At 55.8% G+C, this 11,885-nt stretch overlaps 7 protein-coding genes across 7 annotated transcripts; 3 read left to right on the top strand and 4 right to left on the bottom strand.

Moving 5' to 3' along the window:
- Positions 1 to 75: 75 nt before the first annotated feature.
- PFLUO_LOCUS2394 (putative secondary metabolism biosynthetic enzyme) lies at positions 76 to 1,598 on the top strand (the record flags this gene model as incomplete). The annotated part of the gene is made up of 3 exons (XM_073779529.1): positions 76 to 196; positions 252 to 846; positions 902 to 1,598. 3 exons carry the CDS (start codon positions 76 to 78, stop codon positions 1,596 to 1,598), a joined length of 1,413 nt encoding a protein of 470 aa, XP_073636475.1.
- A 332-nt stretch (positions 1,599 to 1,930) lies between these two features.
- Positions 1,931 to 3,400, bottom strand: PFLUO_LOCUS2393 (uncharacterized protein; the record flags this gene model as incomplete). Its single annotated transcript, XM_073779528.1, has 4 exons — positions 1,931 to 2,162; positions 2,221 to 2,658; positions 2,708 to 3,228; positions 3,293 to 3,400. 4 exons carry the CDS (start codon positions 3,398 to 3,400, stop codon positions 1,931 to 1,933), a joined length of 1,299 nt encoding a protein of 432 aa, XP_073636474.1.
- A 616-nt stretch (positions 3,401 to 4,016) lies between these two features.
- Positions 4,017 to 4,668, bottom strand: PFLUO_LOCUS2392 (mitochondrial membrane protein; the record flags this gene model as incomplete). The annotated part of the gene is made up of 4 exons (XM_073779527.1): positions 4,017 to 4,346; positions 4,425 to 4,518; positions 4,578 to 4,596; positions 4,653 to 4,668. The coding sequence occupies 4 exons, from the start codon at positions 4,666 to 4,668 to the stop codon at positions 4,017 to 4,019; spliced, it is 459 nt and encodes a 152-aa protein (XP_073636473.1).
- A 194-nt stretch (positions 4,669 to 4,862) lies between these two features.
- PFLUO_LOCUS2391 (putative kinetochore protein spc24) lies at positions 4,863 to 5,576 on the top strand (the record flags this gene model as incomplete). Its single annotated transcript, XM_073779526.1, has 3 exons — positions 4,863 to 4,889; positions 4,940 to 5,337; positions 5,399 to 5,576. 3 exons carry the CDS (start codon positions 4,863 to 4,865, stop codon positions 5,574 to 5,576), a joined length of 603 nt encoding a protein of 200 aa, XP_073636472.1.
- A 101-nt stretch (positions 5,577 to 5,677) lies between these two features.
- Positions 5,678 to 6,637, bottom strand: PFLUO_LOCUS2390 (uncharacterized protein; the record flags this gene model as incomplete). Its single annotated transcript, XM_073779525.1, has 1 exon — positions 5,678 to 6,637. The coding sequence occupies one exon, from the start codon at positions 6,635 to 6,637 to the stop codon at positions 5,678 to 5,680; it is 960 nt and encodes a 319-aa protein (XP_073636471.1).
- Positions 6,638 to 6,820: 183 nt separating this feature from the next.
- Positions 6,821 to 7,473, top strand: PFLUO_LOCUS2389 (Mediator of RNA polymerase II transcription subunit 21; the record flags this gene model as incomplete). Its single annotated transcript, XM_073779524.1, has 2 exons — positions 6,821 to 6,862; positions 6,925 to 7,473. 2 exons carry the CDS (start codon positions 6,821 to 6,823, stop codon positions 7,471 to 7,473), a joined length of 591 nt encoding a protein of 196 aa, XP_073636470.1.
- A 487-nt stretch (positions 7,474 to 7,960) lies between these two features.
- PFLUO_LOCUS2388 (uncharacterized protein) lies at positions 7,961 to 11,541 on the bottom strand (the record flags this gene model as incomplete). The annotated part of the gene is made up of 3 exons (XM_073779523.1): positions 7,961 to 10,731; positions 10,783 to 11,133; positions 11,478 to 11,541. The coding sequence occupies 3 exons, from the start codon at positions 11,539 to 11,541 to the stop codon at positions 7,961 to 7,963; spliced, it is 3,186 nt and encodes a 1,061-aa protein (XP_073636469.1).
- Between the last annotated feature and the right edge of the window lie 344 nt (positions 11,542 to 11,885).

The following is an 11,885-nucleotide window of genomic DNA, read 5'->3' as shown; positions in this document are numbered from 1 at the left end:
CCTATTAAGCACAGCTCAGCTGGCAGGTTGCCTCGTTCGACATACCTAGAACTGCTCTTCCATTGGAAAATCAAAATGGACCGCGCAATGGCCGACCTGGCCGTGAACGACTCCCCAAAAGACCAATTGACACCATTTGGCAAGCCCATGCTCAAGCATTGGCTCTTTGACCCGGCCTACAAGAACCTCAACCACGGTATGGATCACCCAGGATTATTTTATCTGCAGAGTGCTCAATTAACTCCGGCCAGGCTCCTTCGGCGCACATCCAGCAGCAGTGGGCGCCGCCCAGCGCAAATTTCTGGATATCGCCGACGCAAACCCGGACATCTACGTGCGCCAACAGCACGTCGTATACCTGGACGCGGCGCGCGAGGCGACAGCCAAAATCTTAAATGCCCCGACAGACGAGTGCGTGTTCGTCAAGAACGCCACCACGGGCGTTGCGACGGTGCTGCACAATCTCGCGTTCAAGTCCAATGAAGCCGTCGTCTACTTTGACCCCGTCTACGGGGCTGTCGAGAGGGGGATCATCTCCCTGAATGAACGGAACGGGGTCCAGGGTCGCAAAGTGGCCTTTCAGTTCCCCATTGCGGAGGACGAGCTGGTGCGCCGCTTCCACGAGGTTGTGCGCCACGCTCGTGAGGTTGAGAAGCTCACCGTCCGCGCGGCAGTCTTCGATACTGTCGTCAGTAACCCGGGCGTTCGCTTCCCCTTTGAGCGGTTCACGGCGATCTGTCGCGAAGAGGGAATCCTCAGTGTCATTGACGGAGCGCACGGCATTGGAAACATCCATCTGGATCTGAGCAAGCTGCAGCCGGACTTTTTCACCTCGAACTGCCACAAGTATGGAACCCTCCGTCAACAGCCTTCCTCCGCCGGTACTAACGGATAATGACAGATGGCTCTACACCCCCCGCAGCGCAGCAGTTCTCTACGTCCCCAAGCGCAACCAGCATTTCGTGCGGACCACCCTCCCAACCTCCTGGGGGTTCATTCCCGCGCCAACATCAGCCGCGACCAAAGGTTCAGTCCTGAAAGACCCTCAGGTGCCAACGGCGAAGACTCCCTTCGAGGAACTGTTCGAGTTCGTCGCCACCAGCGACGACTCGGCATACCTGTGCGTGCCCGCGGCGCTGAAATTCAGAGAAGAAGTCTGCGGCGGCGAAGACGCCATCATCTCGTACTGCGAGCGTCTAGCCAACGACGCTGCCGACGCTGTCTCCGCCGCGCTGGGCACGGATGTGCTCCAGGAACCGGATCTCAAGCCCGGCGAGATCAGCAACATGCGCCGGTGTACCATGACCACGGTCCGTCTGCCTCTTGCCATTGATATCCCCTCCGGCGAGGAAAAGATACAACAGCCGGAGCCGTTGGCTACGTTCTCCGCGGAGGATGCTCTCCTTGTGGAGGCGTGGATCAAGCGCACGCTCATGGATCAGTACAAAACGTTTGTTCCACCTTTTGCCCACGGCCCGTGGCTGTGGGTCCGGCTGAGCGCTCAGGTGTATCTGGAGAAGAGTGATTTCGAGTGGCTGGGTGGTGTTCTGCGGGATGTGTGTGAGCGTGCTGCGAAGGGGGAGTATCGGGGGAACTAGACAGTCAGATTTATGCTGCAAGGGCTTGATATATGAAAACACTAGACTCAATCATCTAATAAAGTAGGGATGCCCTCATGAATGGCTACAATTGATATGTTATTGTATCCCATACAATGGTCGAGTCGACACAGAAAGAGAGATGTAGATGGACAGCACAGCTCACAGAGAAAAACCCATTGCCAAAGGGGTTGGTGACTATGTAGTAGTGAGGCTGCTGGGGGTATGAATAAAGAGAAATAAGTCATGACATCTTGTATCGCTGAAACAGGATGTGTGGGAAAGACAGTACATCCTGGGTAGAAAAGTACGGAAGACCCAACTATAGTGGTTTAGCTGCTTCCACCAAATCGGCTCCAAACCCAGCCCGAGATCCCCCCGCCACCTCCACCATGGCTGTTATCACTTCGGCTGGTCCGTCGAGAGACAGGCTCCCTGGCTTCTGCAGACCTAGAAGAACGGCCACTGCGGACAGTCAAGACAGAGCTGCGCCGTCGCTGGGGGGCCACCTGTTCAGGACTATCTGGAATGACAACCGGGTTTTCGCTAGTGCCTGCGCCGGTTCTGTTCAAGATATGCGTGTTAGTTAGGAACCCTTCCCTAGATCGGCTCTCACACTCACCCTCCGGCAGAATCGATGCCCCGCCGGCAGTGCGGGCACGTATTATGTTGGCTCAGCCATGCCTCGATGCAAGGAAAATGAAACCAATGCGTGCAGGGCAACACGGTGACTTCTGTGCCGAGGTCCACCGCCTCCATGCAAATCGAGCACTCGGCTTTGCCATCCGTCCCCAGCATCTGTTGATCTATCTTCTTCTTTGGCAGATTGTGGATTGCGGTCCCTGATGCCGGTGGGGCTGCCGTACCATTGACGTTCTGGTCGACTAACTGTGAAATCACCCGGTCCAGCTCTTCCTGGGAATATACTGCGTCTCCATTGTGGTCTGCGTTGAACAATGTCGAAAGGATGGCAAGAGGGTTCGGGCCCGTCATGACGTGAGGACCCCGAATGCCACCTCTCCTTGGGGCCCCGAAGTCTGTCCGGAAAGCATCCAACAACCTGATCGAAAATTAGTTAGGCGGCTCATGTAACAAGAGAAGAAACATACTCGGCTAGATTCCCTACTGGCGGGACCATAGGCTGTGGAGCATTTGCATCACGCGGGAACAAGCCCTCTGCACCAGGCGGGGCACTTGCACGGGGAGAATGAGACTCACCCCAGCCTGGTGAGCCCATATGGGATGGATCCTCGGACAGTCCTTGATGTCCCTGGTGGTTATAGGTTTCTGCGAGACCCTGGAAGATCATATCCAAGCTCTGCACCATCATCGGAACTAGAGGATTGGGTTGCCCGCCTCCCGGGTGTGGCGAAGATCCGCCGCCAATGGTGGTGCTGCTAAAGGTGAACCGACCATCGGGTGATCGATATAAGCGACGGGAGTAGGCGGGTGATCCACCGCCGGCGAAGAAGCTGTCACCGTACTCCCCCCGTTCTTCCGGGCTCTCTGGCCGTGCCCATGGGTTATGGTCTGCTAAAGGGTCTAGTGGGTTGAAATGGTGTGGCGATGTGCGATCGATGGGTTCTAGCTCTGGCGGATCATCATGGGTTTCTTCTGGAGGTATTTCAATCTGCAGAGATCGGGAGGTGTTAGAAAAAAACAATCCACAAAGAACTAAACCAAGGGTGTCGTACGATCTCTGTGAAGTCGGATGCGCAGTGCGGGCAGGTCAGTCCGCTCTCATCTCGTAACCAGACTCCGCCACAGGCATGGCAGAACATCCGGTCACCGACCTCAGACATGGCGGGATTGAGAGAGAGTCGAGAGAGGTAGAGAGAGGTATCGGTGATGCAAACGCGGGTAGTGGAGGCGCGCGCGGCGGGGCGCGATAAGGGTTGAGATGGGAAGCCGATTAGAAGGCCGAGGTTGAAGAGAGGGCTCGCTCGAATGGCACGCGAGTCATGATCTGGACTTATCGGCGGGACGAGATGATGCCCTCCAGGGACATTATCGAAGTGAAAGAAAAACCAAGGAGAGAGAAGAGGGAGAGGATGGGTTGAAAAAGAAAAGAAGAAGAGCCGGGGAAAGAAGGAATGACGTTGATGCGTTCAGGCAAATCGGTGGATCATGAGGCAACGCCGTGGCTAATAGGAGGCAGCCCGATCACTATCAGATGCCTTCTTGTGGTTTTGGTGTTGGATGTTTTCGATCTTATAACCACAGGGGACAGGCATATACGATAGTTTGGTATTTCGTTCGTTATGTAGCAACACACACCCACAGGGGCGAAGAGCGTAGAGTAGAGTGACAGAGAAGAAAGACAAGATAGTTAAACAAACGAGATAACGCCGTCGTATGCTCCCGAGAGAATCGTAGACCCCCGAACCACATTACTATTCACAGTGTGCCTTGCATCTTCTACCGTCTTCTCGCTCCCTTGAAAACGAGACTGCCCACCACGCCAGCGGCCACAGCCAAGCCACCCACGATCGCGATGCCCATCAGGCCCTCCTTGGCCACCTTGTCATCAATCAACGATCCGAGACTCGCAGCTTGCAGGTTGGCGGGCTCATGTTCGAGCAGCAGGTCGTTGTACCGACGGGCCTCGCCGTAGTTGCCTAGCTTGAAGTTGCCCAGCGCAAGATAGTACAGACACTCGCGTCGTCGCTCGGGGGCTGCGCGGAAGATCTCGGAGAGTAGGCGGACGCCCTCTTGTTGATCGGGGCGGGTGTTGGATTTGATCAAGCCCTGTTTGTTGGGGGGAGAATGAGGTCAGCCATGGCGCATCACAAATGCCTCTCCGAGACTGAGGTGGGAGGTAGATACCCATGCGTAGTTGAACTTGGTCTGGATTCCGACATAGTCGCCCTCTTTCTCATATTGTGCCCGCAGGACTTGGAGCTCTGCTGGCTTCAATGGGCTGGAAACTGGTGGTCAGTGCTATTGCGTCAGGCTTCAGCGAATGAATATTCCACGGACCTTTCCGCATCTGCGGCGTCTGCAACTTGTTATTAGCAAATGGGATAGAACCCGGGAGCAGCAGAAGAGACGCACATGGAAGGCTGGTCATGTTGGAGGATATGACGAAGTGGTGTGAGTGTGTAGAAGGCAGAAGCAAGTATCGGGGGGAAGGGAAGAAGATCAGCCGGGCGGTGCCATCCACTAACCTATCAGTGGCTGTTGCTGCCGCAACCAAACAAACCTGAACGGAACCACTTCCCCCACTACACAACACGACTCTACACTCACCACACAACACACACCATGTTGCTCGACGAGGAGCCCGCCACGGTATGTATCCTTGTGGAAGTCAACATCTGGTAAGATCCTAACTCGGACAGCTGATCCACCACACCATCGGCAACTTCAACATCCACCCGGACCGACAAGCCGTCACGCGCATCAATGATTCCCTCGGCACGCTCCAGCAGTCGCGCGACCTACGAATCCACGACGCCGAGTCAGCCCTCCGCAAACTCTCGCGCAACCTCCACTCCCTGAATACGCAACACGAAGAAGCCGTCGCGGTCCACGATTCTGGTAAACACGCCGCCGAGATCGTCGAGCTCGACACAAAGAAGTTCCGCATCGCCAAGGCTGCCTCCGAACTTGAGATTGAAAGCGAGCGCCTTGAGAGCGAGCTGGAGATGCTGAAGGAGAGACTGGCGGATCTGGAGGCGCAGGGGTTGGAGGGCGATGAGACCACGCGCCGGGAGCGTGAGGCGGATGATGCGACCATGTGAGTAGACCGTTCTGGACTTTTTTTTTTGGAGAGTTACTGACCGGAAATTCTTTTTCAGTCTACGTCTGAAGATTTACCGCTCGCTCGGGGTCGATATCGAGCCCGACAACGCGGGCAACTTCAACCGGGCCGTCATTCGCAATAGTCGCAAGGGAGACGTGCACGTCGTTAATATCGACCCCAAGTTCTCACGATTCTTCTATGCCAACTACTTGTGGCAGACGGTACAAGGATAAAGCGGGATCGAATTGGTTACTGGGGGCGTTTGGAATGGAGGAATTATTATACCCTTTGGAGTCGTTCTTGTCAGGTTCATGAATCATACAGCTATTCTACATTATTCCCCGTGTCTCTGCCGTGCCCGTTCCTGCATCGTCTGCAAGACTTTCGTCCGATCAGATGCAGATACCTTGTCTGCTCCGGAAGGGATACTACTCTCCAGGCACAGGTTCTCAATGGCTTCCAACAACGCCGCCTTCTCCGACGGAGCCACTCCCCACGAGGCAGCCCACTGGTCCTCCACACGCTCCAGATCCTGCTCCACGCAGTCCATGTCCGGAATATCGGCCCCGTCCCAGGTCAAGGCAACCTCCGTAGACACATTCTCCGACAGATCCCCACCGCCATCCCCACCGGTATACCTCGTCTCGACCCCCAACGGCCCAAGCCCCAGCAGCTCAGCCCTCGCATTCCAAAGCGCCTGACGCATCGTCCCATCCCGCTCAACCATCATCCACAGCAACGGATACCCACTCCGCGCCATCGCATCGCGCACCCCCTTCGTAGCCTCGCGCGGACTCACCAGCATCCCCACCGTCTGCTCCGTGCGCCACCCCACCGGCGCATTGCGCAGCGCACCCTCCAGCTCCCGGACGAGGTTCGGCCCCAGTTTGGTTTTCAGGGATTTACACTGCACCACGACGCGCAGGGCAAGCTCCCGCTCTCGCTCGGGGAGGTGCCATGTCCCCATTAGGTCAATGCCTGCGTCGTCGCGCCCGCCGACGCGGTGGAGGGTGAGCGCGCATTGGCGCAGTTTGTGGAGGACGGTGTATTCGTAGTGCGTGCCAACGTAGACGGTGCTTGTTTGCGGGAGGGAGATGCGCTCAGCGTAGGAGAGGAAGCTCGGGAGGTCGTGGTGGTGCGTTGAGGGGGTTGGTGCGGTGGGGAACTTGAAGAGGCGCCGGGTCAACGGGCGCAGGTCATGACGGGTTGCGCATGTGGAGAAATGCGTTACAGGGAGTCGAAGACGTGGAGAGAGGTTCTGCGCATGGAGTAGTCGAAGGCGTAGGGGTCGCATTGAGGTGTGCAGGAGGGAAGAACGAGCCTCACCGCATTGGAGAGCTCCGTTTTCTCCGCATCGCGTTGACTGTCTTTGGTTTCTTCAATCCCACTACTGACTTGGTACTCCAACTTCCTCACCATCCTCTGTCTACCTTTCTCTCCTCCCGTCCGCGACACATAACCCCCCCAACTCGGCACCATGGCCGACATCCTCACCCAGCTCCAAACCTGCCTCGACCAAGTCCGTCTCCCTCCTCCCTTCTTTCATAGCAACCACCGCATACATACTCACCTCAAGAACAGCTCGCAACCCAATTCTACGCAACACTCGGCTACCTCACAACCTACCACGACAATGTCCCCGCCACAACACCAGCCGACATCCCGAACGCCGCACCCGCACTAGCGAAGATGCCCAAGAACACCACCTCCCCTCCAATCCCAGCCTCAGTTGCCGCCGCAACAGCGGCACAAGGACAAACATCTCCTCTCCTCGCCCAACAGCAAAACCAACAATCTGGCGCAGGAGCAGGGGCCGGAGCAGAAGAAGACCCCAACCTCCTACCAGCGCCAGACTCCCCACGTACCTTTGCCGCGCGCCAGCGCGAACTCGCCCGCGACCTGATTATCAAGGAGCAGCAGATCGAGTACCTGATCTCTGTGCTCCCCGGGATCGGGGCCTCGGAGGCGGAGCAGGAGACGAAGATCCGGGAGTTGGAGGTGGAGTTGAGGGAGGTGGAGAGGGAGCGGGTTGTGAGGGTAAGGGAGTTGAAGAGGCTGAGGGGGAGGTTGGAGGGCGTGCTTGGTGCGGTGGCGGTGGGTGTTTATGGGGAGAGGGAGTATGAGACGTAACCAGGTTATTTCGGGAATGATGGGGCTTGATTTGATATCGGGGATGGATACTTTATTTGCATCGGTCTAGGCGTTACGGAGGATATGTTTCATCAATGATACCAAGAGCTGCTAGTTATCTTTTAAAACGAAAATTCAAAACTAGACTCTGCAGCATGCAAATTGATATGATAAAACTCGATCTAGTCATGTATCCAGGCGTGTATAGCGGCTGTCCAGTTAAAAGCAAAAAAAGAAAACAGATGACAAGGAAAAAGCGCCATATGTGAAAAAACCTCCTTTTGTCCGGCCGGGTATCAAATGAAGCGTATCAAAAAACAGCAAAGGAAAGGAAACAAACCCAGACTCTGGGCATCATGATGTCTGCCACCAGAAAAAAACGAAGCGGCGGTCTGGAGGGTAGGGACGTGATGCATTGAAGCATAGGTCGATAGTGGAGAGAGGAGGCATAATGTAGAGAGAAAAGAAGATGGGAAAGGGAGGGAAGCTACTTGAACAGGCTGCGATATTCACTCATGCGCTGTTCCTGTACCTCCCGCTTATCGAGCTTGCCGCGATTCATGCTCATATCAGCCAGTTGCTGCTTCTTCTTCGCCAGCTCGAGGATCTTCTCTTCGATGCTGTCCTTCATGATGAATTGGTGTGTCCGCACGAGACGGTTCTGGCCGAGTCGGTGGACGCGGTCGACGGCCTGGGCCACTGACGCTGGGTTGTACTGTGGCTCCATGACAAACACCCGCGAGGCAGATGTGAGATTGAGGCCAACGCCCCCAGCGCCGATGGTGGCGAGGAGAATGGTGATGGAATCGTCCTTGGCGAAGGCTTCGAGGGCTTTACCGCGCGCTGCGAGGGTCATTGTTCCGTCGAGTCGGGTGAATCCCGTCAGTCCGTTGTCGCGCAGTGCAACCTCGATCAGATCCAGGTGGGAGGTCCAGGCGGAGAAGACGACGCTTTTGATGGGGGGCTCGTCTGTCAAGGCCTCGCTTTCCGCCACGATGTCCTGGAGGTGATTCACCAGCGTGGTGGTCTTGGTATGAGGGCCCTCGTACTCTCCGAAAGTCTTACCCTGCTTGCGGCTCTGCTGTTCCGTGGTGATATGATGTTCCAGGCCAGCAGGGGTGATCGTCGAGTAGGAGACAGGGATCCACCCGTCACAGACCTGGCACTTGATATCGGCGCCCGACTGTGTGTCGAAGGTCTGCTTCCAGGCCGAAAAGCAATCGGGACACAAAACGTCGAAGCAAGGCAAGAAGATCGCCATCGGAGCCTTGCGATTAACTTCTCCAGACGCGGTCAGCGGTTCCTCTAGGCGCTTGCTGCACAGAGCACACTGGTCGCCCGAAGACTCCCGCATCAGTAAGAACATGTCGTACGCTTTCTTGTCGTTGGCGGGGGCGGTGTTGTCGTTGGCACCTTCTTCCAGGTCAATCGCATCTTGCACACTCAGTCCTTTGGTCCTCTCTCGATCCTCAATGCCCAACAGTTCTTTACCGTGAGCGCTGACCTGTCGCAGGATCATCATGGCCTTCAACACATGGTGATACACTCGGCCGCCCATTTTGGTTTTGCTTTCGTTGGCAATCACGCGCATCATCACCTGGGATTCGTTGCGGAAGAACTCATGCAACTGCTGCTCCTTCTCCGTGAAAGTAAGGCTGATGATCTTGTCTTCGCGGGGAGGCAGGTCGATCTTGTCTTTGACACGGCGCAAGGTGAACGAATCCACCAGAACTCGCAAGCTGGCGAGGACGGTCGGGTCTCCAGTCTTGAAGGGGCTCAGGATGTGCTGGCTGAACCGAAACCGGTCGTCATAGGGGAACAAGCCGAGGAACTTGGTGACAGACAGCAAGTCTTCCAGGCGGTTTTGGATGGGTGTACCGGTGACCGACCATCGACGCTGGGAGCAGAGACCTAGGATTGCCTTGGTCTGCGCGGCGTTCTGCTCACGGATGATATGTGCTTCATCCAAGACAATCCGGAACATATTCATCTTGGCCAGCGGACTCACTCCGCGCTTCGATCCTCGTCCAGAGACCTCACTGAGGACAATGCTGTAAGTGGTGATGACAAGGTCGTATTTGGAAAGCTCATCCACATCGTTCGTGCGGGATGAGCCGTGGAAGACGTAGTAGGATACCGATCTCGGCTTCAGGTGTTCTTTGATCTGGGAAACCCAGTTGCTGACCGTGCTCAACGGAACGACCAAGAGCGTCGTACGGGTATTGCGAATTCCAGGGAAGCGCCGAACGAGATCACGAGACGGCATCGTACGTTCCCACTCTCGAGCCTCTGTAAAGAGGGAGGCCGTGACCAGGGAGAGAACACTGAGGGTCTTCCCCAGACCCATCATGTCAGCCAGCAATCCACCCAAAATCTGCGGCGGCTCTTCTTCCATGACAATCCCGCTGATTATTTCTCGGTAGCGTTGCTTTCCGTTGGCTTGGTACTCAACTCGCCACAGGGAATTGTTATCTTCTTCCTTGGGACCGAATTTCCGTGGCTGTTCCTTCTCCGTCATGAACCACAGGGCCTGTTTCTGATGGTGCAGCAGGGGGGTCTTGATATGAGGTGTCGGCTCCATAGTCGGGATGTCAGCACTGACAAGCTGATCGAACATCTTCATAACAGCATCGTTGACCTCTTCTGCTGTACGGACCTCGTAGTTGATCCCTGAGCCCGGGCGTCCACGCCCGGAGTTGTTGTTCAATTGAGCGGCCGCTGCCATGGCACGTCGTCTCTCAACATGAGGGTTGAAGACTGGGATTCCCTGTTCGACGGAGTTCGGTGTACCCAGCCAAACGTTATGGTGGCCCAGGAAATTGCCGACCATCTCCGCAGACTGTCGCTCGCCATAGAGATTTATTGAAGCGCGGTAGATGCCTGACGTGGGGCTCCAGATGATTTCACCGGGCACCTTCTTTCGAAAATCGAGACGCGCAGTCAACTCCAGGTTTACCTTTTCAGAATCTAGCAAAGGACACAGCGCATGCGCGGTCTTCGCATCCACCATGCCGAAGACTTTGCCATGGGGATCCGCGACGTCAATGCGAAAACCAGGCCCCGAGACCCGTCGTGTGGCCAGCTTCATGGAGGGCCAGTCGTACGAAGAGCCTATGAATGCAGTGTTTGGTGGTCTTGGTACCAGGCTTGCATTGATCATCGCATTGTCGATCTTGCCATAACAGACCCGCTGGGTGCTGAGGTTGTTCGACCCAGTGACTTCTAAGTCGTCGTCATCCGGGGCTGCTGTTGAGAGGTCTGCCAGGCTGTTAATATCTACTAACCCCTTTTCATCCTGAAATATCATACCTGCGGTCAGGTCCACCACATCAGACAGGCCGGGAGTAGGAGTGGTGCCGGGTTTGGCCTCGCCTTCTTTCATCCACTGTCCAAGACCCGAGTTACTAGAGATGGCAACAGTGTTATGAGGAGCCAACACATTCTCCGTAGAATCATCGGTCTTGATCTTCTTGATGGGCTGGTTCTTGCGGCGCTCCACATCAAACATGCCTTCAATGAGAGAACCAGGACGCGCACCATCCTCGCTGTCGCTGATATCGTGGTAACTGCGTTTTGTCTCGCTCTCATTTCCGTCATTGTTTATAGTCATGAACTGCACCTTTATATCTGAGTCGGGCTTGGTTTCTTCCATCTGCGAAGCTGTGGATGGTTTCATATCGCGCTGTGGCAAAGTCGAGGTTGAGGCCATCTTCGGCGAAGGATGCGCGTGATGGGGGTGAGAGCGTGAGAGGGGAATAGTTCCTGCTGGAACGATCGAAGACGGAGAGCTGAGTGATGACCGGTTTGAATTTTCCTGCGATGCGCCTGAGAAAGAAAGTGAGCTTGAGGATTCGACCGAGTCGATTGCATGAACTTTGGAGGGAAGAAGATGAGGGCGGGGAAGACATGCGAAGTGATGAGATGAGAAAATCAGATCGCAGAGTTTCGCAGTGTCGTTGTAGGTTGCTGGGCACCGAAGAAGAGGTAGGCGTGAGAGTACTTACCATTGGTCTGCCGCTGTTTCTTGAAGCCCTTCGGGTCCAAAAGCATCGCGGCGTGGGACGCCATGATTTCTTGAAGTTTGAGGTCGTGTCACGTAGTATTATGAGAGAGAATGATCGACGGGAGAAGATCAGGTCTGAGCGAGGGCGCCGCAGGGCGTCGAGGATCGTCTCGAAGGAGGATTCTGCGGCTCACGCGAGAGGCGGACGGCGCGAGTGACGGGCGAGGAAATGAGAGGCGCGGACCAGGCGCGAAAGTGGCTGCGCGTCTGGCGGCATTTGAAAGAAAGAGTGAAGAGTCCTCGATGGGGGGTGGTCAACTCGCCTCGAGGTGGGGGGGAGGGGAGAAGGTTGCGACGAAGAGTGAAGAGTGAAGAGCGAGAGGATCATGACCTCACTGGACCAGCGGGT

The sequence above is a fragment of the Penicillium psychrofluorescens genome (genome assembly GCF_964197705.1).
Source record: "Penicillium psychrofluorescens genome assembly, chromosome: 2".
NCBI classification, from domain to species: Eukaryota; Fungi; Ascomycota; class Eurotiomycetes; order Eurotiales; family Aspergillaceae; genus Penicillium; species Penicillium psychrofluorescens.
This window is presented reverse-complemented; position numbering and strand designations above follow the sequence as displayed.